This window comes from Haliotis rufescens, unplaced genomic scaffold, assembly GCF_023055435.1.
Source record: "Haliotis rufescens isolate VD_foot unplaced genomic scaffold, xgHalRufe1.0.p SCAF_14, whole genome shotgun sequence".
In the NCBI taxonomy this organism is placed as follows: Eukaryota; Metazoa; Mollusca; class Gastropoda; order Lepetellida; family Haliotidae; genus Haliotis; species Haliotis rufescens.
Genome location: NW_025963824.1, coordinates 6,186,541 through 6,210,937, shown reverse-complemented (window position 1 = coordinate 6,210,937; position 24,397 = coordinate 6,186,541). Strand labels below are relative to the sequence as shown.

The window sequence follows — 24,397 nt, the reverse complement described above, 5'->3', positions numbered from 1 at the left end:
AATTTGATCATCTTTTCGCGAACACCTGGTATCATCACAATTTGATAGTGATTCAAAAACACATTCATGCTCATTTTGTAGTTAATAAATGATCTTTTAATATTGGTAGAATAAATTGGATAACTAAGATTGTCAGTGGCTGTACCTCGAAGGGGGTTGAAGTAGTGTAAAAAGATTGTCCCCCGGAGATGGTACGTAAGTCCACGTCATTCACAGTATATTTATTACTACCACGTTTTTAATCGCAGAATATATGTTCTTTTAATTCGGCTAAATTGACAATAATCGCCAACCACTGAAGGGATGGTGTAAATCCTGCTGGGGTCCATGCAGGTAGCAAAAGTACTTTAAGTCCCCATGGACCCTAGCGTGGTGATCTACCTTCAGTTGGTGGCGATCTATAGCCTAACGGGATCGGGTGGTCAGGCTCGCTGACTTGGTTTATTCATGTCATCGATCCCAATTGCGTGGATCGATACCGTGATATTATTCACTGGATTGTGTGGTCCGGACTCGATTATTTACAGACCGCCGTCATATAGCTGGAATATTGCTGAGTGCGGCGTTAAACAACAAACCAACAAACCAATGTTCAGTTTCGATATGATACCTTTCTGTGTGAAGATCTGACGACACATCCACTAGGGCTGGGACGGGTAACTCGGGTACTCGTGTCGGGTGGGTACTGAGTAGGACCTGGATACCCACAGGACTACCCGGACCCGTGGTTAGTCAGGTGAAATATTGTTTAATGACAAAATTGATCTAAAACTCTATGGTTACACTATAAGTCTCTAATGTTCCCATTCCTTCTGACTTTTATATGTTTGAATAAAGATAAAACGTCATGCAGTAAACTTCAGTGTGTGCATGTCACTGTATCTAAATGCATTTTGCCAGGGCTACGGACAAATATTTCAAATCGGACAGTTTGTACCTATCTCTGATTAAAACACATCTGTGACGTCATTCTATTGTTTGAACGCTCCATTATTTGTCAGGAATGGAGAGTTTCTTGTCAACTGTACATTATCTTGAAACAGCATTTGAATTTTTCAAGTATTTTCAACTACAGAATATTTTATCAAAGTGTAAAAGTAGGGATGAGTTTCAAGTAGGGGAATATCCTCGTAACTCTCCATTCCTTAAAAATAATGGGCTTCTGCTCCATTATTTTCAATGAATGGAGACATTCGACTTCACTCGCCCCTTTCCGTAACCATTCGTCACCACTCGCCCCTTTCCGTAACCTGCAAGAAGACTCGTCCCCCTATCGATGAATATTATGTGCGAAAATACAACAAACCAATCATAATGCGCGTATGATTTCAAGTTCTTCGTCAAAGAATCCCTCAAAAATATTTTTGATTTTACATGTGTCTTGCATCTAAAAATATACCCAGGACACAGTTAATTGTGCTCAATCATATTGTATAATTCCGCACGTCCCGATGTGCTTTAAATTACATCTGAAATATATATAATATATAGCGAAATATATGTGAACAATTACACAACGAGTTGACAATTGTTTTAGGTATGCCCGTTTGCGCTAAGACGGAACCCGGTCGCAAAAATGGCCTTGAGAAGGGCACAAGTCGCTATTCGGCTTGTCCCGGAATAACACGAGTTGGTCAAGAATGGAATGGAGAGTTACTCGGACATTCCCCTATACATGTCTACAGCGGGTACCCGGGTAGGGTCGAGTAATGGGGTGGTGGGTACCCGGGTAGTTAATTTGGACTCGTCCCAGCCCTAACATCCACAGGTCACTTCTGGTGAACCATGAGTGACCTTTGAATGCCCAATCAAAATGAAGGATGCGTGGTTTCTTGAGCCAATCAGATGTCAGTTTTCTAACACAGCTCAGATTTATGTCATTTATTAACAAAAGGAAACCAACACAGAACACAAATTGTATATCCCTTCCATGGATCTCCCGTTCGGGTGTAGAGTTGGGTGTGTGGTGGCGCTCAGAAACGACATTGTCTGTAAAATGTCCACAACAGTTATAGCAGTAATAGCGCGGCCTTAATTATTTACATTCAATACCCTCCTGAGAATTATGTACAAGCAGTGTGGTCACGAGTGAGTGAGTGAGTGAGTCTGGTTTTACGCCGCTTTTACCAATATTCCAGAAATTTCACGGCGGGCGGAGCAAGCGATGTTGACAGATTCAGTATGTATTACACAACTACCTGTGACAATTTCACAATTATCTGTGACAATTACAGAATCACTTGTAACAATAACACAATCACTTGTGACAATTTCACAATCACCTGTGGCAATTACACAATCATCTGTGACAATCACAGTATCACTTGTGACAATGTCACAATCACTTGTGACAATTACAGGATCGCTAGTGACAATGACACAATCACTTGTGACATTGACACAATCACTTGTGACAATCACAGTATCACTTGTGACAATGACACAATCACTTGTGACAATCACAGAATCACTTGTGACAATCACAGAATCACTGATGACAATGACACAATCACTTGTGACAGTTACAGAATCACTTGTGACAATGACACAATCACTTGTGACAGTTACAGAATCACGTGTGACAATAACACAATCACTTGTGACAGTTACAGAATCACTTGTGACAATAACACAATCACTGATGACAATGACACAATCACTTGTGACAGTTATAGAATCACTTGTGACAATAACACAATCACTTGTGACAATCACAGAATCACTGATGACAATGACACAATCACTTGTGACAGTTACAGAATCACTTGTGACAATAACACAATCACTTGTGACAATCACAGAATCACTGATGACAATGACACAATCACTTGTGACAGTTACAGAATCACTTGTGACAATAACACAATAACTTGTGACAATCACAGAATCACTGATGACAATGACACAATCACTTGTGACAGTTACAGAATCACTTGTGACAATAACACAATCACTTGTGACAATTACAGAATCAACCGTGGAAATTACAATAAAAAGGAGAATTACACAATCACATGTGATAATTACAAAGTCAGCTGGCGACAGTTATATAATCACATGTGGCAATGACACAATCATCTGGTATCAATGACACAATCAGACAATTAGACAAATACTCTAGTGACAATTATACAATAATTTGGTGACAATTACACACTCATCTGGTGATACCCAAACAGTCACCTGTGGCAATTATACAAAGCGGGGGATTTTACGTACGCTTTGTGTACCAAAGAGCATTTCCACTTCACTGCACCCCAATCTATGCAACAAGTATAAACCTGAAGATTCCGGGGTAGAATAGGTCTTCAGCAACCCACGCTTGCCGTAAAAGGTGACTATGCTTGTCGTAAAAGGCGACTAACGGGATCGGGTGGTCAGGCTCGCTGACTTGGTTGATGCATGTCATCGATCCCAATTGCGTGGATCGATGCTCATGATATCAATCACTGGATTGTCTGGTCCAGACTCGATTATTTACAGACCGCCGTCATATAGCTGGAATATTACTGAGTGCGGCGTTAAACAACCAACCAACCAACCAACCAACCAATTGCATGGATGATGATCATGATGTCAATCACTGGATTGTCTGGTCCAGACTCGATTATTTTTCAGACCGCCGTCATATAGCTGGGATATTGCTGAGTGCGGCGTTAAACAACAAACAAACAAACAAAGTATAAACTCTACTTCAAACTACGAAAGCATACGAGGGCAATCATTTCTCCATAGTTTTATAAAGCGAATATGTATATTTTCAGTAATATTAGGGAAAAGGGTTCTCCATAATTAATACCCTTAAAAAAAACATGGCACTGAATGTCAGCATTTAGCAAAACGGTTGAATAGATTTAAGTTCTCCAAGTTTGAGAGTTACACACTATTTTAATTTATGGTCCTTTAGTTTTCTTACAGTTGTATATTTAGTTACTTTTGAATTGGTTAATTGGCGAATTTGAGTTCAAATTTGATTGATCTTTTCAATTAGATTGATTATTTCTAATTATTTCAAAATTTCTTTATTTAAAATGTTGTTTCAATTTTTCATGTTCAATTAATTTATTCGTTTTTGATTAATAATCTTATATCAGAGACCATACATATCATCAAGATATTTAATCTCATTAAAATCAGATCTTAGTTCTAGCTACCGCTAAACAAATGTTTAGCTGCAGCGAGAACTAAGATCTGATTTTAATGAGATTGATAGATATTCTGCGTGTCGATCATTTATTTGTATACTTATAATATATCACAGACTGCAGTTACAGGCGCTACATCTTTGTCAACACACATTTCATATTTTTGTTTATAAGTTTCTTACAATGATTTTTTTGGTTATTACCAAATTTATCAGATCGTTTTGGACGTATAATACCTTATCAGCGTTATTCTGTTATTGTCAAGATATGATTTATTTAATTTATGTTCAGCGTATTCAGCTATTTGTGTAAATTGTCGGTACCTAACTGATTATCATTGGAATACTGGTTACGATACGATAAATAAATCCACATTCGGCATAAAAACAGATCTCGAGTCTCTCACTCATGAAAGCGCAACTTCGGGCACCTGTTTACACAAGACGCAACTACTTACAATTTATTCACCAGCATTTACCTAAACTGTTTTTTCCTTACATATTATACGTTGCAAATAAATAATTAATTGTATCCTCAATACGATGTTTTAATAACTAATATTACAACATAAATAACGCGAGATTATAGAATAATATGTATTTATTTGAAATTAATTAACAGCAGTTGTGCCACAAACAGTATTCGGTGCACCTGGCAACACGGAAGATTTACAAATGGCGACGGCCGCTATTCAATCATTGAAGAACGGGAACACTGACAATGTAAACAAACCAACATGTGACATGCCCTGTGCGATTGATGCGAGGTAGATATCATCTCGAGATACTTAGATGACATAGAAGACGGGCATCCAGGTGGGAGAATATCTAGCCGTACATCGGGAAGATGAGTGAAACGGCCAGAATGTCGACCAACTCAAGTCCGACACGGTCAACTAAAGACATGGACTCGAGCAAGAGTCCGGAGAGACAGGAACGGTAGGTGGAGGTGTAATAACAGTTATGATAACGCTTTGCATTTGTTTCATTCAATCGACAGAAGTTTTTGCACATACATAAAGTGTTGTTTCATTATACCACAGGACCATGTAACTAATAATAATAACAAAAAAAACCTCGCAGAGACGAGGCCAAAGGCATCTGGCCTCAACTGCGATTTTTTTGCGAGTTTTAATATTGTTATTACCGTATTCGACGTAATAAGCGCCCAGAGCGCTCTCAAAATTAGAAATAGGGGGCTCTTATTAGAATATTATTTTGTTGGAAAAAAACAGAATTGAAATTTCAAATTAAGATAAATTTCGTGGTTTATGCTGACAGCCTGAAATGTTTATATACGACAGATATATTTTTCCAGAATTTAATTGCCCATAATTAAGAGTGCATATAGCACACGAGTGCGTATTATACGCGAATAAATAAGTCTTGTGTACATTGATCAATCGGAAGGGGTGCTAATTGGGATTGTGCACCGTCCAATATATTAGCAAATATCGCCGTCGGTGCTTATTAGAGCGGGGCGCTTATTACGTCGAATACGGTATTATTAGTTACATGGTCCTGTGATTGTACATGCCAACATGGGCCTATTGCAACATGCTTTTTCTATCACCATGTTAATTAATGGACTTTACAGGGGATGGCACTTCCAAAATATGTAGACCCACTTGTTACGGGACATGTCACTATTCCTCACTTATATTTTTCCAAAAAAAAATTATGTTTGTAAGAATATTTATTAAAGTAGAATCTAAATAGTAGGGTTGGGACAATTACTGGACCAAAAGGTGTACTGCGATATATTGCAATATTTCAAAAACATATTGCAATATTATTGCAATATTATTGCAATATATTGGGAAATAATTTCTACCAAGAGAGAAGCTTTTTTTCATATCCCTTTGACAAATATTAATATGAAAGCTGCAATGTTATCAATTTGGTCAAAATTATGAACCAATTTGAATAAATTGTACTATTATTTTTATCTACAAGCATTTGTTTTGTCCTTGTTTTGATTTAATAAGGTAAGACTATACATCATGGCATATACATGTCAGTCACAGTTTGAATAATGAGGGAAAAACCGATACGCCCAAAACGTATCGCGATACGTATCGTGATGAATTTGCAATATACCGGTATACCGATAAAAGCGCACATCCCTACTAAATAGGCTTTATGATTTTGGCTCAGTAAATTCTCTTGTCATCGGCAGAATACCCGAAGCAGTTAAGTTGGTTGTCATCACACACATTCTACATGCCAGTTCGTTAACCCTGCCATAGCTTTTGGGTTCTGTGTAACAAAACAATCTTTTTGTTTTGAATTCATATCTGCATTCATAAAGATTGAAAATGATGTAGGGATGAATAAACCTGTCAATTTTCCAGGCTATGTGATAGGATGTGAAATTTTCAAATTTCAGTTATACCTGATGAAATATTTCTGACTTTGAAATACCTACAGACTACATACATCGCATGCATGCATATTACACAAGATTGATTTATTTATGAAAATTAACTCAATTTAACAGGTTGAAATTATGTGGAATTCTACCTGATAAGATTAAGTATTGTTTTTCCTAAAGTTTGTTTTCAATGAAGCATAAAAGCTTATGATAATACCTTAGTTATCATGGTTATGGCCAATCTATTTGAATGTTGAAAATTGCAAGGTTTCCACAGAGTTCTGGGAAATATCCCAGCCATATCTATAGGTCTTAACCATTCCCCTACCAGCCTCTGCCAGCCTCTGCCAGCCCCCATCTGCAACATCCCAAATTCATCCACTTTTATCATATTAATAAATAAAATTTATTAATTTATATTCTTGTACCGCCCAGTTCCACCCAAGACAACCCCCCTACAATAACTTTGTAATCTTTCTCAGTTTTGTTTACATTTTTTTGGCTGGTATTGTTATATTTTGCTACTTTTATTTTGTTATCTCGCTAACTCGAATTGCAAACTCAGTTGTTCATCAGCTTGTGAATTTTAGATTTTTGTGTGATATCCAAAATTAAGAAATGCTAAAATGCATCAAAAGATTTATATTCTATTTGATTATTGTGCTACATTTAATTTGTATCATCATTATCAAAGAGAGATTCCTGTTTTGATGGTTAAATTTACAGTGTTTTTTCATTGTACCATATTTGCCGTATTAACATTGTTAAGCACCCTGTTGGATTTAGGGCCATTAACAGACTCCTAGAACAATCTGCAAGTAATCTTAATAAGCATCTACTAGGGCTAGGACAGGTAACTCGGGTACTCGGGTGGGTCCTGAGTAGGACCCAGGTACCCACAGGACTACCCAGACCCGTGGTTAGTCGTGTGATAATGGTTAAATGACAATACCCCGGGGGTAACAATAAAATTCCATGGTTACACAAGTACAAGTCCCTAATGTTCGCATTTCATTCTGACTATGGGCACATTCCTTCTGACTCTTATATGTTTGAGTAAAGACAAAGCTTCAGTCAACTTCAGTGTACGCACGATCAGATTGTTTATACTATATCCAAACACCTTTTGCCAGGGCTCCGGTAAAAGAATAATATTCCAAATTGTACATTTTGTGCCCAACTTATGACCTAAAGCAGGTACCTGGGTAGTAAATTTGGACTCGTCCCAGCCTTAGCGCCCACTACAATGACAGTAATCAGTCTGTAGTTTCACATATATTTTACTGATTATGTTTACAGGAAATAGCAGCACAAAAGGGGTATATATATCCCGTATTTGATGTAATAAGCGCCCCACTCTAATAAGCGCCCATGGCGAAATTTGTTGATATATTGGCTAATGAACAATCCAAATTAGCACCCCTTCCGACTGATGAATGTACATAAGACTTATTTATTCGTGTATAATATGCACTCGTGTGTTTTATGCACCCTTAATTATGGGCAATTAAATTCTGGAAATATATATCTGTCGTGTATAAACAAGGGGCACAGGTGGCCCAGTCGTCTAAGGCGCCGCAAATCGCTGTGCAGAGTTGTGTCCCTTCAGACGTGCCAGAAACCTATGATTGTGGTTCCGAATCCCGATTCGCCCCGATTATGTTTCTAGGTTTGTCAGCACCATACCCGTGCTCGTGGGTTTCACCGAAGTGGTAAACATCTGAGACCTGCATCACTTCGGTCTTTCCTCCCACATTAAGCTGACACGCCGCGATATTACTGGAATACTGTTAAAAGTGGCGTTAAACCCAACTCACTCACTCGTATATAAACATTTCAGGCTGTCAGCATAAACCACGAAATTTATTTTTCAACTCTGTTTTTTTTTCACCAAAATAATATTCTAATAAGAGCCCTATATTTCTAATTTTGAGAGCGCCCTGGGCGCTTATTACGTCGAATACGGTAACTGTTGTCTTATGAACTATTATCCAAAAAAGTTTGTTCGCTACAGAACGATCTTTGAAATCAGAATACCTTAGGTGTTTTGTAATGCAAATTTCTACCATGAATTTGGAACTTACTCGTTTCTGATTGGTCAATCAGAGGCTATTAAATCACAATAAACCCCCTCTGATTGAAACAGCTGGTTTGACGGCTGCATCACCGCGAAAGATAATATTCACATAATAGTACTTTTTTTCAGTCACAGTCGGTAGGCGTATTTAAATAATTAATTACAATTGTAGGTTACAAAATTCAATTTCAAATTTGTGGTTACTACAATATTCAAAGGATGTGTGGCAATACATTTCGTGCAGAAACACGATAGAAATCTACAAAGAGAATGTATTTTAAGTTTTGGGGACAACAGAGAGGTTGGAATTTGGCACTTTTCTATATACGACTGTGACGTCATATCCTTTGCATCACAATGAGCGATATGACTTCATAATGGTGACGTAAGGTGTAGAACGAAAGCTTGACAAAGTTTAATTGCTAAGTTTTCTTTAGGGGTGCCATTCTTAAAGACTGTCAATGCCTGTCATAAGTTGCGTGAAGTTTCACTGTGCAAACAAACTGCCTGAGCATATTTGCAAAAATCAAAGAGTTCGCGTTTTATTTAGTCATTGTAGAATAGAGATAAACATACTGTAGTGCTAGTTTACCTGTGCCTTTGGTTTCAAATTCTAAGCTAAGATTGCTTTGTGGAACAGAGCTGTGTTATACAAGGCTGTCTCAGCTCTACGACTGGCGTAAGTCAGTGGTAACGTCAGGAAGTTACAATCGTCTTAGCTCTAAGATTGTTTTGTGGAACAGAGCTGTGTTATATAAGGCTGTGTCAGCTCTACGACAGGCGTAAGTCAGTGGTAACGTCAGGAAGTTACAATCGTCTTAGCTCTAAGATTGTCTGTGGAACAGAGCTGTGTTATATAAGGCTGTCTCAGCTCTACGACTGGCAGAAGTCAGTGGTAACGTCAGGAAGTTACAATCGTCTTAGCTCTAAGATTGTTTTGTGGAACAGAGCTGTGTTATATAAGGCTGTGTCAGCTCTACGACTGGCGTAAGTCAGTGGTAACGTTGGGAAGTTACAATCGTCTTAGCTCTAAGATTGTCTGTGGACCAGAGCTGTGTTATATAAGGCTGTCTCAGCTCTACGACTGGCGTAAGTCAGTGGTAACGTCAGGAAGTTACAATCGTCTTAGCTCTAAGATTGTCTGTGGAACAGAGCTGTGTTATATAAGGCTCTCTCAGCTCTACGACAGGCGTAAGTCAGTGGTAATGTTGGGAAGTTACAATCGTCTTAGCTCTAAGATTGTTTTGTGTAACAGAGCTGTGTTATATAAGGCTGTGTCAGCTCTACGACAGGCGTAAGTCAGTGGTAACGTCAGGAAGTTACAATCGTCTTAGCTCTAAGATTGTCTGTGGACCAGAGCTGTGTTATTTATACAAGGCTGTCTCAGCTCTACGACAGGCGTAAGTCAGTGGTAACGTTGGGAAGTTACAATCGTCTTAGCGCTAAGATTGTCTGTGGAACAGAGCTGTGTTATATAAGGCTGTGTCAGCTCTACGACTGGCGTAAGTCAGTGGTAACGTCAGGAAGTTACAATCGTCTTAGCTCTAAGATTGTCTGTGGACCAGAGCTGTGTTATTTATACAAGGCTGTCTCAGCTCTACGACAGGCGTAAGTCAGTGGTAACGTCAGGAAGTTACAATCGCCTTAGCGCTAAGATTGTCTGTGGAACAGAGCTGTGTTTTATAAGGCTGTCTCAGCTCTATGACAGGCGTAAGTCAGTGGTAACGTTGGGAAGTTACAATCGTCTTAGCTCTAAGATTGTCTGTGGACCAGAGCTGTGTTATATAAGGCTGTCTCAGCTCTATGACAGGCGTAAGTCAGTGGTAACATCAGGAAGTTACAATCGTCTTAGCTCTAAGATTGTCTGTGGACCAGAGCTGTGTTATATAAGGCTGTCTCAGCTCTACGACTGGCAGAAGTCAGTGGTAACGTCAGGAAGTTACAATCGCCTTAGCGCTAAGATTGCTTTGTGGAATGTGACTCTAGAACTTGACAGTTGTTGTTTGTCCTCAAAATGATGTGTGTGTGTGTTGCTATGGTTACAGGAAGGTGATCCCCCAGGATCAGAAGCTGGAGAACAGGCTGAACATGAAGGACTTGGAGCGTCTCCAGGGAAACTTCATGGTAGACCATCTTCATCTCAATACACAACAGTAACAAGATGCTAATGAGACTGACTTGTTGTCAGTATTTCATGTAAAAAAAGGGGGCATGGGTGGCCGAGTTGTCTAAGGCGCCGCGATTCGCTGTGCAGAGTTGCGTCCCTTTGGCATGCCAGAAACCTATGATTGTGGGTTCGAATTCCGCCTGCCTGTGGCTGGTGACTTTTCTGTCGGGCTGAATGAAATTTTCTTTCACCTGCCCGGCTGTCTGACTGTTAATTTTAAGATGACTTACATATTCAGTTTTATTATAACTCCTTGTACATTCTCAGGGGGCATGGGAGGCCAAGTCATATAAGGCGCCGCGATTCGTTGTGCAGAGTTGCGTCCCTTGGGCACGTCAGGAACCTATGATTGTGGATTTGAATCCCAGTTTGACCGATTATGTTTCTAGGATTGTCAGCACCATACACGTGCTCGTGGGTTTCACCGAAGTGGTAAACGTCTGAGACCTGCATCACTTTGGGCTTTCCTCCCACATTAAGCTGACACGCCGTGATATAACTGGAATACTGTTAAAAGCGATGTTAAACCCAACTCACTCACTCACTCACTCGTATAAAAAATGTACATTATAAGTTATAGCGGGATCACGAGGGATACACGGTGTTAAATACGAGCCAGAGACGAGTGGTATAAGACCTAATGAGGGACACATGTTTTGATATGACCTTACAAAAGAATACAACAAATTCAAAATTGATTGAAAACAGATGTTCGATTGAGCTGAGGTTAACTTGCTCTATATCACGTGACTTTCATTGCGGGCAGCTTTTTGCTTCAAAACAGAGTAAAAGGGATTTATTCTGTCAGAAATCCACATGCAGCCTGACTTGCTCATGGCGGGGTATAAGGAACTTATTCACCCTCCAAACAATTTATTTCCCTCCAAGACGAGATACATATTATTTTATCACATGGACCAAACAGATCTCATCATTCTGACATGGAGGTGTGATAATAATAAGAATACTACCGGCATATGGATTTGATACAGTATTTGGTATAAAGTAGGTCTTGTATATCTGCATAACGAATGAAAGGACATGGTTATGGTGAATATAATGTTGCGTTGTCTGCAGATGGAGGGCGAGGGTTACGACAACCGTCTCAGTCTCAACAAGGCCCAGTTCTGTGAAGCTCTGTCTCTCCTGCTGAGGAAGGGATCGAGAGATGAGGTAAGTGTCTCTCCTGCTGAGGAAGGGATCGAGAGATGAGGTAAGTGTCTCTCCTGCTGAGGAAGGGATCGAGAGATGAGGTAAGTGTCTCTCCTGCTGAGGAAGGGGTCAAGAGAAGAGGTAATTGTCTCTCTGTATCACTCTCTTTCTCTCTCTCTCTTTCTCTCTCTCTCTCTCTCTCTCTCTCTCTCTCTCTCTCTCTCTATGATTGTTTCGCTCTCATCTCTCCCTCCATCCCTACCAAAATCCACCCATCCAAACCTGCCTGTCTGCCCCTGTCTACACCCACCCTACCTACCTACCTACCTACCCACCCACCAACCCACCCACCCAACTACCCACCCAACTACCCACCTAACTACTGACATTTCACGAAATCAACAACTGCTGTTTATGTATGAACCCGCTGGGGTAGACTCACTGTTAAAGTATTTGATCATCATGCCGAAAGCTAGGGTTTGATTCCAGACATTGGATGCCCCAGGCGGGAATATTGCTAGAAGCAACATGGAACCCAAACGACTCACTGCTATGACCGACCCGTGAACATCCGGGGTAGAATAGGTCTTCAGCAACCCATGCTTGCTGTAAACTGCGGCTATGCTTGTCGTAAAAGGTGACAGAAGGGATCAGGTGGTCAGGCTCACTGACTTGGTTGGTCCATCAATTGGCTGGTTCGATGCTCATGATGTCAATCACTGGATTGTCAAGTCCAGACTCAATTATATACAGACCGCCGCCATGTAGTTGGAATATTGATGAGTGCAGCGTTAAAAAAACAACAACAAAAACAAAACTGCTCTGACCCTAGCTGGATTTCCTTTGTAACAACTGACCCGTCCTCCAGCCGCTAGCAGATTGGAGTAACAACTCTGAGATGTTGTGTAGTGGTAGGTTCATCTCTACAGAGCTGTCAAGTGTGTGATGTCTGTGTGTTTCAGTACGCGGAACTGTTTGACAAGATCGACGTGACGCGGGAGGGGACGGTGGACTGGGACAAGTTCGCCTCTCACATGCTGCTGGAGTTCTACGAGCGCGACGACCGCGTCAAGTCCACGCAGGTGCCCCAGTGGAGGGATCTCAAGTCTCTTCCCAGGTAAAGCCCAGGTGCTAGGAACAGGGTTAGAAATAGCTGCCCCAGTGGAGGGATCTCAAGTCTCTGCCCAGGTAAAGTCCAGGTGCTAGGAACAGGGTTAGAAAGTAGGGAGGGATGCTTTTTATTCCTGTATATAGAAACAGGCTTCGCTCATCCGTCCGTCCATCCGTCCGTCCATCACGTTTTGTTCCTGGAGCTAAACTCATAAACCGTTCAACATTATTCTACACCGGAAATTCACGAGTCACATCACAATAATAATGGAAGTATATGTATATTAGTTATGATAAACGTATTCGACGTAATAAGAGCCCCGCTCTAATAAGCGCCCATGGTGATATTTGCTAATATATTGGCAAGTGAACAATCCCAATTAGCACCCCTTCCGATTGATCAATGTACACAAGACGTATTTATTCACGTATAATATGAACTTGTGTGTTATATGCACCTTATATATGGGCAATTAAATTCTTGAAAAATATATCTGACGTATATAAACTGTTCAGGCCGTCAGCATAAACCATGAAATTTATCGGGTTTTTTTTCACTAAACTGATATTCTAATAAGAGCCCCTATTTCTAATTTTGAGAGCGCCCTGCGCGCTTATTACGTTGAGTATTATGGGCGCTTATTATGTCCAATACGGTATAGTATTAACCCTGTGTGGAATCAGGGTTAGAATTTTAGTGATAAAAGGGTTCACTCGTCATGCGGAAGACTCTGGTTCGATTCCCCACATGTTGTGTGCCCCCTGCGATATTGCTGGAATATTGCTAACAGCGTGTAGGGGCAGTCGGGTAGCCTAGTGGTTAAAGCGTTCGCTCGTCACACCCAAGACCCGAGTTTGATTCCCGACATTGGTACAATGTGTGAAGCCTATTTCTGGTGTCCTCGCTGTGATATTGCTGGAATATTGCTAAAAGCGGCGTAAAACCATACTCACTCACTCACTAACAGCGTGTAAAACGCAACTCCGTCTCTTAATGTATTGACCTCTGTGTTTTCTTCCGCAGCCCTCACAAGGACGTGATACAGCGAGTTGCATACTTTAAGAATACCCACAGATACATCGCCATCAGTAAGGTAGGGATGGAGCTTTCACACCAGAACACTGAGTCAGTCCCAGAGCCTTGTGCCTGTAGCTCCATACTTTATCATAGGACTTTGGAACTCGTATTGCTTGATGTATGAATTGACTTAATGGAGTGATTGTTGTTTTTCCTATAGCCGGTCCTGTTTCTTATGAGCTGCATTATGTGCTTTATTGAGTCGTTTATTTCTTATATGAGATATCAACATCTTTAAGGAAGTTAATAAATTTACCAATCTTTAGCAGTAGTCAGCTTTGTTTTAATAATGATGACTCCTTTAATAAAATCCAACCTTGGCAATGTCGGACAATTTCATTTTATGAACAGGTAGGTTAGGTTTTGTATTTCCTGCATATACTCACAATCTCACATAAATTTTCTGTAACTTCTCTCCTAATCCTGATTGTCATATCTCTCCCACTTTTGGGTGCGATTTTCGGCCACTACATTTATCTAAGATCTGATTTTGATGAGATTGGGTTTACTGGCTAGAATATTTCTGACAGTGGCGTTAACAAACAAACAAACAGCATGTTAAAGTAATGTTTGTTTCCATCAGGTCCAGTTGATTAGTAAATGTTGCATGATAGTGGTTATCCTTGATTACCTCCCTTTGCTACCCACAATGCCTTGTTTGCAGGAAGGGTCGATCTCCATGTGGGGTATGGACCTACGGAGTCAGCGCACCATCAAGACCGGCACCGACTCGTGTAAGGCCCGAGACTTGTGGGTCACGCACTTCGTGCCTCTGCAGAACATCAACAAGATTGCCCTAGCCTTCACCAGCAAGGAAATAGGTGAGGCCAATAGATTGACCCTGATTTGTTTATTTGTTGTTTAACGCAGCACTCTGAACTTGGGATTGATGACATGCTTGACCACCTGATCCCGTTAGTCGCCTCTTCCGACAAGCATAGTGGCCTTTTACGGCAGGCATGGGTTGCTGAAGACCTATTCTATTCAAGGCCAATAGAGGAAGAACAGTTTGGATGGGGTATTCCAAGTGCTCTACAAAATCTCCTGATATTACCAGTATATCTGATATATCTAGACCCGTGAAGATCCCCCTGGCTGTCTCATACCAAAAGACAATAAAAGATGGTACTTGTTGTTACCCTCTCTGGCGCTTGGCATTAAGGGGCTAAAACAAGGACTGGTCGGCTCGGAGTCAGTATACTGTGTCTGAGTGGGGTATTAATGTTAAACTGCGGCATGGTATCTCAGTGAGCTAGCACTATAAATCGGCATCAGTCCGGACTAGTACAAGCAGCTACACACTCAAGTGCATGCAAAAATCTTTGATGCGACGTTAAATCCCATTTCACCTCACCTCATCTCACCCATGAAGATCCGGGGTAGAACAGGTCCTCAGCAAACCATGCTTGCCATAAAGGACGTAAGAGGCGACTAATGGGATCAGGTGGTCATTGTATCCCTATTGCTCATGATATCAATCACTGGATTGTCTGGTGCAGACACAATTATTTACATTGTAGACCAACGTCAATTATCATCCAAAACTGGCTGCCACAGGAGTTGATAAAAGTGGAAAAAATCCTCGGCAAGCCTCTGAGTTTTTCCACTTTTATCAACTCAATTTGATATCAAAAGACACTCGGGTGACATTCTCTATATAGCTGTAATATTGCTGAGTATACACCACAATCTGAACTGTACTGATGAATATGTACTAAAATACATTTGGAATATTGGAATATTGCTTTTTTCAAAATTATGTGTACCATGTTCTACATAATAAGGGCCCAGGGCACCCTCAAAATTAGAAATTGGAGGCTCTTATTAGAATATAATTTTGGTGAGAGAAAAAACAGAGTTGAAAGATCGTACATTTTGTGGTTTATGCTGACAGCCTGAAATGTTAGAAAGGAAAAGTCTGTGCGTGTATACATGACAGATACAAAATCCAAAATATAATTTCCCATAAATAAGGGTGCATATAACACACAAGTGTGTATTATACACGAATAAATAAGTGTACATTGATCAATTGGAAGGGGTGCTAATTGGAATTGTTCACTAGCCAATATAATAGCAAATATCGCCCTGGGCGCTTATTACATCGAATACGGTATTTTCATTCTGTTGACAAAGTTGACAAGACATGCAGCTTGGAGTAGTCGATGTGAGGGTGAAGTCTGATGTATGGGCCATTTCAGACTAAAAAAGAAAACATCACAGTGCATGGGCGGATACAGAGGGGGGGTGCGCACCCCCCCTTTTTATTTCGAAAAAAATCTTTATTTCTGTATAAATTACCACCAAAGACAATAAATAGATCTTAATTGTGCACCCCCCCTTTTCAAAAAAGCTGTATCCGCCCATGCTCCCTAACTTGGTTGATGCTCATGATGTCAGTCACTTGATTGTCTGGTCCAGTCTCGATTATTTACTGACCACCGTTATACAGCTTGAATATTGCTGAGTGCGGCGTTAAACAAATAAACAAACAAACAAAATTGAACGGGGCAATCCATTGAGTGGAAGATCAACGCAATAAACAAACAAACAAACAGACCCGTTACTACGTATCACTTATTGACAACTTTAATTTCATTTTGTTTATAAGTTAGGCATAGTGTGGACCCAAACCAGCTTTATGTAAGATATATTGAGAGAAAGTTTGGTACCTTAAAACTCATGGGGGTGTAAGTGTTCATCTATTACCCTTGCTTTCGCTTGGGAAATACAAGGATTCTGACACTTGTTTTGTAAAATCAGGATGACACAAGTGCTTGTATAATAATCTCTGTACATGAATACTGACTATAATGTGTCACCAGAGCCAGTACAGGACAGACAGGTTTTTTCAGGTGAAATGACTTTTTCTGTTTGTTTTTTCAGCCATTTATGACCTGAGCAGCAAGATTGAGTTCAACTGTCAGTACAAAGTGCAGGACCTGCCCTACACTCCGCTGTGTCTGGACTACTGGTAACTACACACTCACGCTCAGACAGGCAGACAATCACGCTCAGACACACACACACACTCAGACACACGCTCAGACAGGCAGACACTCAGACACACACACTCAGACACGGTCAGACAGGCAGAAACTCAGACACACACACACTCAGACACTCAGACAGGCAGACACTCAGACACACACATGCTCAGACACACACATGCTCAGATACTCACACGCTCAGACACGCACAAACTCAGACACACGCTCAGACACACACATACTCAGACACACACACACTTAGACACACACGCTCAGACACACACATACTCAGACACACACACACTCAGACACACACACTCACACACACTCACACACACACACTCACACACTCAGACAACACACACACAACAATCATTTGTTTGTTAAAAATAAGAATCATTAGTTCCTAAATTCAAAGGTATTTTCACATTATATTTAAACAAAGCATTCCATGCAATGTTGACCCTGCAGTCAGAGAAACATGACTTTGTGCCTCTACAAAACTATAACCTACGTTATTACCATAATAGGAGAAATTTGGGAATTTTTCATTCTAATTGGGCAGTTTTACTGCCATTTGACAAGACTTGGGGCCAAATATTGGCCTCTGAGCAGGTCAAGACAAAGCACTGCATGATCGTTCTCATCTTACAGGTCCAACCCTAACAACGTGAACGAGTCGATCCTGGCCTGGGGAGACGTGGGCGGCTTCATCAACATCCTCTTCTTCAGCTCCGCCAACATCGCCCTCTTTGAACGTCCACCAGCCCCTGCTGGCGAGAAGCAAGGTAGAGTTGTCTCCCTTGGAACATGAACAATTCACTTTGCAGCACTGTCAATAATTTACTTTTCTGTTGAGACAGAATTAAAATTCATTTCAGTAATTATTTGGAGCTGAATTTTGAAAAATAAGTTGATGTAATTGTTTTAATTTTCACAACAGGGCATACATGTATTCTCATACTTACAACATATAACAAAACATGTAGAGTTCTAATGTTTGATTTCATGATTTGTTTAACATTTGTTTAATTGATTTAACATAGATGTGATGTGAGACTTTGTTTTAGATAACATTGGCTTGTTAATAACAGGATTCCATCTGACCAGTGTAGGATACTTGTGTGAGCTTGTTAATACCATGTAGGTGGCCCAGTCGTCTAAGGCGCCGCGATTCGCTGTGCAGAGTTGCGTCCTTTGGGCACGCAAGAAACCTATGATTGTGGGTTCGAATCCCGGTTCGCCCCGATTATGTTTCTAGGTTTGTCAGCACCATACCCCTGCTCATGGGTTTCACCGAAGTGATAAACGTCTGAGACCTGCATCACTTCGGGCTTTCCTCCCATATTAAGCTGACACGCCGTGATATAACTGGAATACTGTTAAAAACGGTGTTAAACCCAACTCACTCACTCACTCACTCACTCACTCACTCACTCACTCACTCACTCACTCACTCACTCACTCACTCACTCACTCACTCACTCACTCACTAATACCATGTAGCTTACCTGTGAAGATCCGGGGTTGTATATGTCTTCAGCAACTCATGCTTGCCGTAATACCAACTATGGTTGTCGTAAGAGGCGACTAACGGGATCGGGTGGTCAGGCTCGCTGACTTGGTTGATGCATGTCATCGTATCCCAGTTGTGCAAATCAATACTGTGGATCAATACTCATGATGTCAATCACTGGATTGTGTGGTCCAGAATCGATTATTTACAGACCGCCATCACATAGCTGGAATACTGCTGAGTGCAGCGTTAAACAACAAACAAACAAACAAACAAACAAAACCTGACCATATAACTTGTTTCACCGAAGTGGTAAACGTCTCAGACCTGCATCACTTCGGGCTTCCTCCCACATTAAGCTGACACGCCGTGATATAACTGGAATACTGTTAAAAGCTGCGTTAAACCCAACTCACTCACTCACTCACTCATTTAGATTGGGGGGTCAAAGGTGACTCAGCATTCACCCCATCAGGAGGGGTGGTCAGATCTTCACAGATGGCAATGGAGGAAAACATCGGATTGTAATAGATCGTTGGGATGGGTCTACAACATAAGGAGTAACGCAATATGTTTCCTCTTAGTGGAGAAGGAATTCTGGGAGATTATATAATACTTCTATACATCATAATTTCAATGGAGATCATCGAGTATACTGTTTTTAAATCTGTTTCTCTGAGAAAGAGAGATTATTAGCCGAATGTTGATTTGAGAAGTAAGTTTTCTGGACCGAAATTTGCATTATACTCAGCCCCTTATGTCCGCTGTTATGTTTTACGGATTTGTCAAGCTCCTCACAGTGATATCCCATATGCGGAGCTCTCTATACTATCGTTGCCACCAGTTAAAACTCCCCACAGTGATAGATGGCCACAACCATGCTTGGAGTTGAACTCGCAGCCGATTGATCGTTATGTATACAAACAAGTGATGACTGTCGTGACGCCGAATACACTTACTGCTGATAAATTAGTTTCTTTGTTTGTCAATTTGAATTTCCTTAAAACTATCATGTAATTGATATAGTAAGAATGTAAGGGAGAAGTTGGTTGACTTTTCGTTAGTCTGCAATCTCGAACCAATCTGATTATACAAACAACAAAGTAAATTCATCTGGAAAACATGGTCAGTTGTAAACCTTTTCAAATTGAAATATGGTGGCATTCCCAAAGACATGAACAAAAGTATGAACGTTACTACATATGGGGTTAGAGGCCAAATTTCAAGATTCTTGTAATGGCCGCGCCCACACTGGTGGCAGCGATGTTACTGAGAGTGTAACGAAGGTGTCATGCGCTGGGAAGGAGCTTGTGGATTTGTAACCAAGGGGAGGTGACTCTTAACTTTGTTCGAAAAAGCAAAAGTACAAACTAGATTGATGGTCATGATGTCAATCATTGGATTGTCTGGTCCAGACTTGATTATTTAAAGGTCGATGTTATATAGCTAAAAGAGTTTTTGGTATTGTGTGAAATAAACAAACAAAACAAAACTTAGAAGGAATATTAAGAGGTTCACTGAAAATTGGTGCAAATTATGTTTGGTGATTTGAATGAGTTTTATGTAAAGATAGACTTACTCCTAGTCTATCAGACCACCTCCGTGCTCAAATGGTAGAGCCTCCACCCGGAGAGCGGAATGTCCGGGGTTCGATCCCCGGCCGCGTCATACCAAAAGACGTTAAAAGATGGTACTTGTTGTTACCCTGTCTGGCGCTCGGCATTAAGGGGCTCAAACAAGGACTGGTCGGCTCGGTGTCAGTATACTGTGTCTGAGTGGGGTATTCATGTTAAATTGCGGCATGGTATCTCAGTGAGCTAGCACTATAAATCGGCATCAGTCCGGACTAGTACAAGCAGCCACACAAACACACACACGTACATGCACGTCGCTATATAAGTGCAATAATCTTGGACACGACGTTAAACCCCATTTCACCTCACCTAGTCTAGCAGGAGTTGTGTGATGCTCTAGTGTTGACCTTTGACCATGTGGACTTTGCTTATATTTCCAGCATGGCAGGGTGAGTGATGGTATCGGCTAGATGCTCGACTGTCCGCTGTCAGCTGCCGCAGCGCTCATAGGACTCATCCTCGGTTACCCCCTGTATAGTCACTCTGTACAATCAATACCCTCGACCCATTAGGCCACATGTTTTGTGAACCTTTTTTTTAAATGCATTTTTTCATTCTCTTGACTAGAAAGAAGTACTTAGTTAAAAAACTCATTTACTGCTTTCAATACCCTCGACCCATTAGGCCACATGTTTTGTGAACCTTTTTATGAAATGCATTTTTTCATTCTCTTGGCTAGAAAGAAGTACTTAGTTAAAAAACTCATTTACTGCTGTCAGTACACTCAACCCATCAGGCCACATGTTTTGTGAACCTTTTATGAAATTCATTTTTTTATTCTCTTGGCTAGAAAGAAGTACTTAGTTAAAAAACTCATTTACTGCTGTCAATATTAAATAAATTGTTGAAAAATTATCTTAAAAACTTCTAAACACAACAGGAGCGGTCGGGTAGCCTAGTGGTTAAAGCAATCTATAGTCACACTGAAGACCCGGGTTTGATTCCCGACATGGGTAAAATGTGTGAAGCCCATTTCTGGTGTCCCCCGACATTGCTGGAATATTGATAAAAACGGCGTAAAACCATACTCACTCACTCACTCAAAACACAACGAATTATGATGAATCATAGTCGTAATGAAAAGGAGTTCTGACATTTTTTACGTATTCCTCCAGCCCCACATTGTTTTCCTACCAACTTAACATCTTGAGGAATTGAAAATAATATTTTAACTTTGAAATTTAAAAAAAATAAATTCCCTACCACACTAAATTTTTGGCCAGAAATCTGTAAATTAAAAAGAAGAAAGTCAGGCCTATTACAACAGGAAGTGATGGCATCCTCATCGTCTTTTGTTTCAGTAACCATGCACTGAATTTCTCTCTTATAGGAGTAAACTGACTGGAAAATATAGTGGTGAATGTGCCCAGGGTATTTAGCTGAACAGAATGGAGATATAACACCCTGGATTAACGAGGATGATGTCACCATGATCCAAAACCCAGCACAGATGTAATGGAATGAAATTGTGTCTTGTAGTATCACTTTATATCATGTTTAAATTGAGAAAACAAAAATTCTGAAAAAAATCGTTCTTAATTAATTCCGAAAATGCTTGAGAAATTACACGAAGTAAAGAAAGGTTTGCTTCAACCTGTTTTTTAGATACTTTGTTCCGAATGTTTTGGGCTATTTGGCCTGTGTAAAGTGTGATACTCTAACAGTGGAACTGTTTGTGTGATCGGTTTCTTTCAACCAATCAATCTGTGCCAGGTAATCGTCATGGATACAGTTGTGAATGTTGGCTGTTTTCGTCAGCATTTCACACTTCTTCCTATTAGCGCTGATGCAATGACAATATCTTACCAGGTGCATTCTGCAATACAATTTTTCCTTCTTTCTTTTCGTCCTCAAAATGTTTTTATTTGTTTCAATTTCATTTGCTTTTTGGATCAGCATTTTGTTCAGACTTGGATTGAAAGTTTGTCATTTTTGTCCCAATATTCTTCTATTTTAAAGTGTTTTTATCTTATTGTGTAGATAGTTTGATATGACGCTCTAAATTGTCAGAGACTTGGTGATAAGATCTGTCTTTCTTTAGGCTTTGATATGGGTCATAGTTAGATTTAATTTTAAGATTGAATAAAATCTCAAACAGTTCTAAAAGAAAAATGTTTGGATTTTTTAATTTTGTTGATAAAAAATGTAAATGGTACCGAGGATTTATTAAAAAACATTACATGATGGATTATCCTGTAAAAAAACCCAACAAGACATCTGTTCAGTATGTAGCTTCTAATTGTTCTCAATAATTGCCATTTAACAAAACGCTTTCAAAGTTTGTCACAGTATATTGCATTGTATGGACTATTGATCCTGAAAGAGCTGCTGTTTGCAGAGCTATGTAGAGTTGCTTCCCTTGGCCATGCTATGATCCGCTGATAAAGCCTGCATTTATCCTGGTTATATAGCTGTTTGCCTGTCACCATACACTTCAGTAGTGTCGTGGACATAGACACACAGGAGCCTGTCTGATTTAGTTGTCAAAAGTTAGTGGTAGACTGTCACCCGTATAAAGATTCTGGTGCCAAGTTATTCACCATGTCCGCCAGTAGGCTGCTTAGTATTTGGCTACAATCTAACAGTGAACACAATGTACAGATGAAAATCATGATGCGTTTTGCCTGTGCTTGTTCGGTCTTCTATATGCCATTTATTTCATCACAGAGCCGATAATTGTTAAAGATATCAGCACTGAATGTCACTATGACCCATGTGGAGTCCATGTTCCTACCTCCCTGTAGTAATGTTCCTACCTCCCTGTAGCCATGTTCCTACCTCCCTGTAGTAATGTTCCTACCTCCCTGTAGCCATGTTCCTACCTCCCTGTAGTAATGTTCCTACCTCCCTGTAGTAATGTTCCTACCTCCCTGTAGCGATGTTCCTACCTCCCTGTAGCGATGTTCCTACCTCCCTGTAGCGATGTTCCTACCTCCCTGTAGCAATATTCCTACCTCCCTGTAGTAATGTTCCTACCTCCCTGTAGCAATGTTCCTACCTCCCTGTAGTGATGTTCCTTCCTCCCTGTAGCCATGTTCCTACCTCCCTGTAGCCATGTTCCTACCTCCATGTATCAATGTTCCTACCTACGTGCAGCAATGTTCCTATTTCCCTGTAGCAATGTTCCTACCTCCCTGTAGCAATGTTCCTACCTCCCTGTAGCCATGTTCCTACCTCCCTGTAGCAATGTTCCTACCTCCCTGTAGGAATGTTCCTACTTCCCTGTAGCAATGTTCCTACTTCCCTGTAGCAATGTTCCTACTTCCCTGTAGCAATGTTCCTACCTCCCTGTAGCCATGTTCCTACCTCCATGTATCAATGTTCCTACCTCCCTGTAGCCATGTTCCTACTTCCCTGTAGCAATGTTCCTACCTCCGTGCAGCAATGTTCCTACTTCCCTGTAGCAATGTTCCTACTTCCCTGTAGCAATGTTCCTACCTCCCTGTAGCCATGTTCCTACCTCCCTGTAGCCATGTTCCTACCTCCATGTATCAATGTTCCTACCTCCCTGTAGCCATGTTCCTACTTCCCTGTAGCAATGTTCCTACCTCCCTGTAGCCATGTTCCTACTTCCCTGTAGCAATGTTCCTACCTCCCTGTAGCAATGTTCCTACCTCCCTGTAGCAATGTTCCTACCTCCCTGTAGGAATGTTCCTACCTCCCTGTAGCAATGTTCCTACCTCCGTGCAGCAATGTTCCTACTTCCCTGTAGCAATGTTCCTACTTCCCTGTAGCAATGTTCCTACCTCCCTGGAGCCATGTTCCTACCTCCCTGTAGCCATGTTCCTACCTCCATGTATCAATGTTCCTACCTCCCTGTAGTAATGTTCCTACTTCCCTGTAGCAATGTTCCTACCTCCCTGTAGCCATGTTCCTACTTCCCTGTAGCAATGTTCCTACTTCCCTGTAGCAATGTTCCTACCTCCCTGTAGCAATGTTCCTACCTCCCTGTAGCCATGTTCCTACCTCCCTGTAGCAGTGTTCCTACCTCCCTGTAGCAATGTCTTACCTCCCTGTAGCAATGTTCCTACCTCCGTGCAGCAATGTTCCTACTTCCCTGTAGCAATGTTCCTACTTCCCTGTAGCAATGTTCCTACCTCCCTGTAGCCATGTTCCTACCTCCCTGTAGCCATGTTCCTACCTCCATGTATCAAT

The 24,397-nt window shown here is 40.8% G+C and overlaps 1 protein-coding gene across 2 annotated transcripts in view; it reads left to right on the top strand.

Moving 5' to 3' along the window:
- Positions 1 to 4,780: 4,780 nt before the first annotated feature.
- The window catches only part of LOC124112903 (WD repeat-containing protein 49-like), a 143,845-nt gene continuing 124,228 nt past the window's right edge, over positions 4,781 to 24,397 (top strand). Inside the window, exons 1-9 of one of the 2 annotated variants that reach the window (XM_048395690.1) lie at positions 4,781 to 5,083; positions 10,641 to 10,719; positions 11,840 to 11,935; positions 12,877 to 13,031; positions 14,049 to 14,118; positions 14,767 to 14,923; positions 16,989 to 17,076; positions 17,747 to 17,880; positions 20,623 to 20,631. In XM_048395690.1, the coding sequence (XP_048251647.1) occupies positions 4,992 to 5,083; positions 10,641 to 10,719; positions 11,840 to 11,935; positions 12,877 to 13,031; positions 14,049 to 14,118; positions 14,767 to 14,923; positions 16,989 to 17,076; positions 17,747 to 17,880; positions 20,623 to 20,631 (880 nt within the window). In that variant the 5' untranslated portion in view covers positions 4,781 to 4,991. The remainder of the gene's footprint in view (positions 5,084 to 10,640; positions 10,720 to 11,839; positions 11,936 to 12,876; positions 13,032 to 14,048; positions 14,119 to 14,766; positions 14,924 to 16,988; positions 17,077 to 17,746; positions 17,881 to 20,622; positions 20,632 to 24,397) is intronic. The other variant, XM_048395691.1, reaches the window with a different exon arrangement.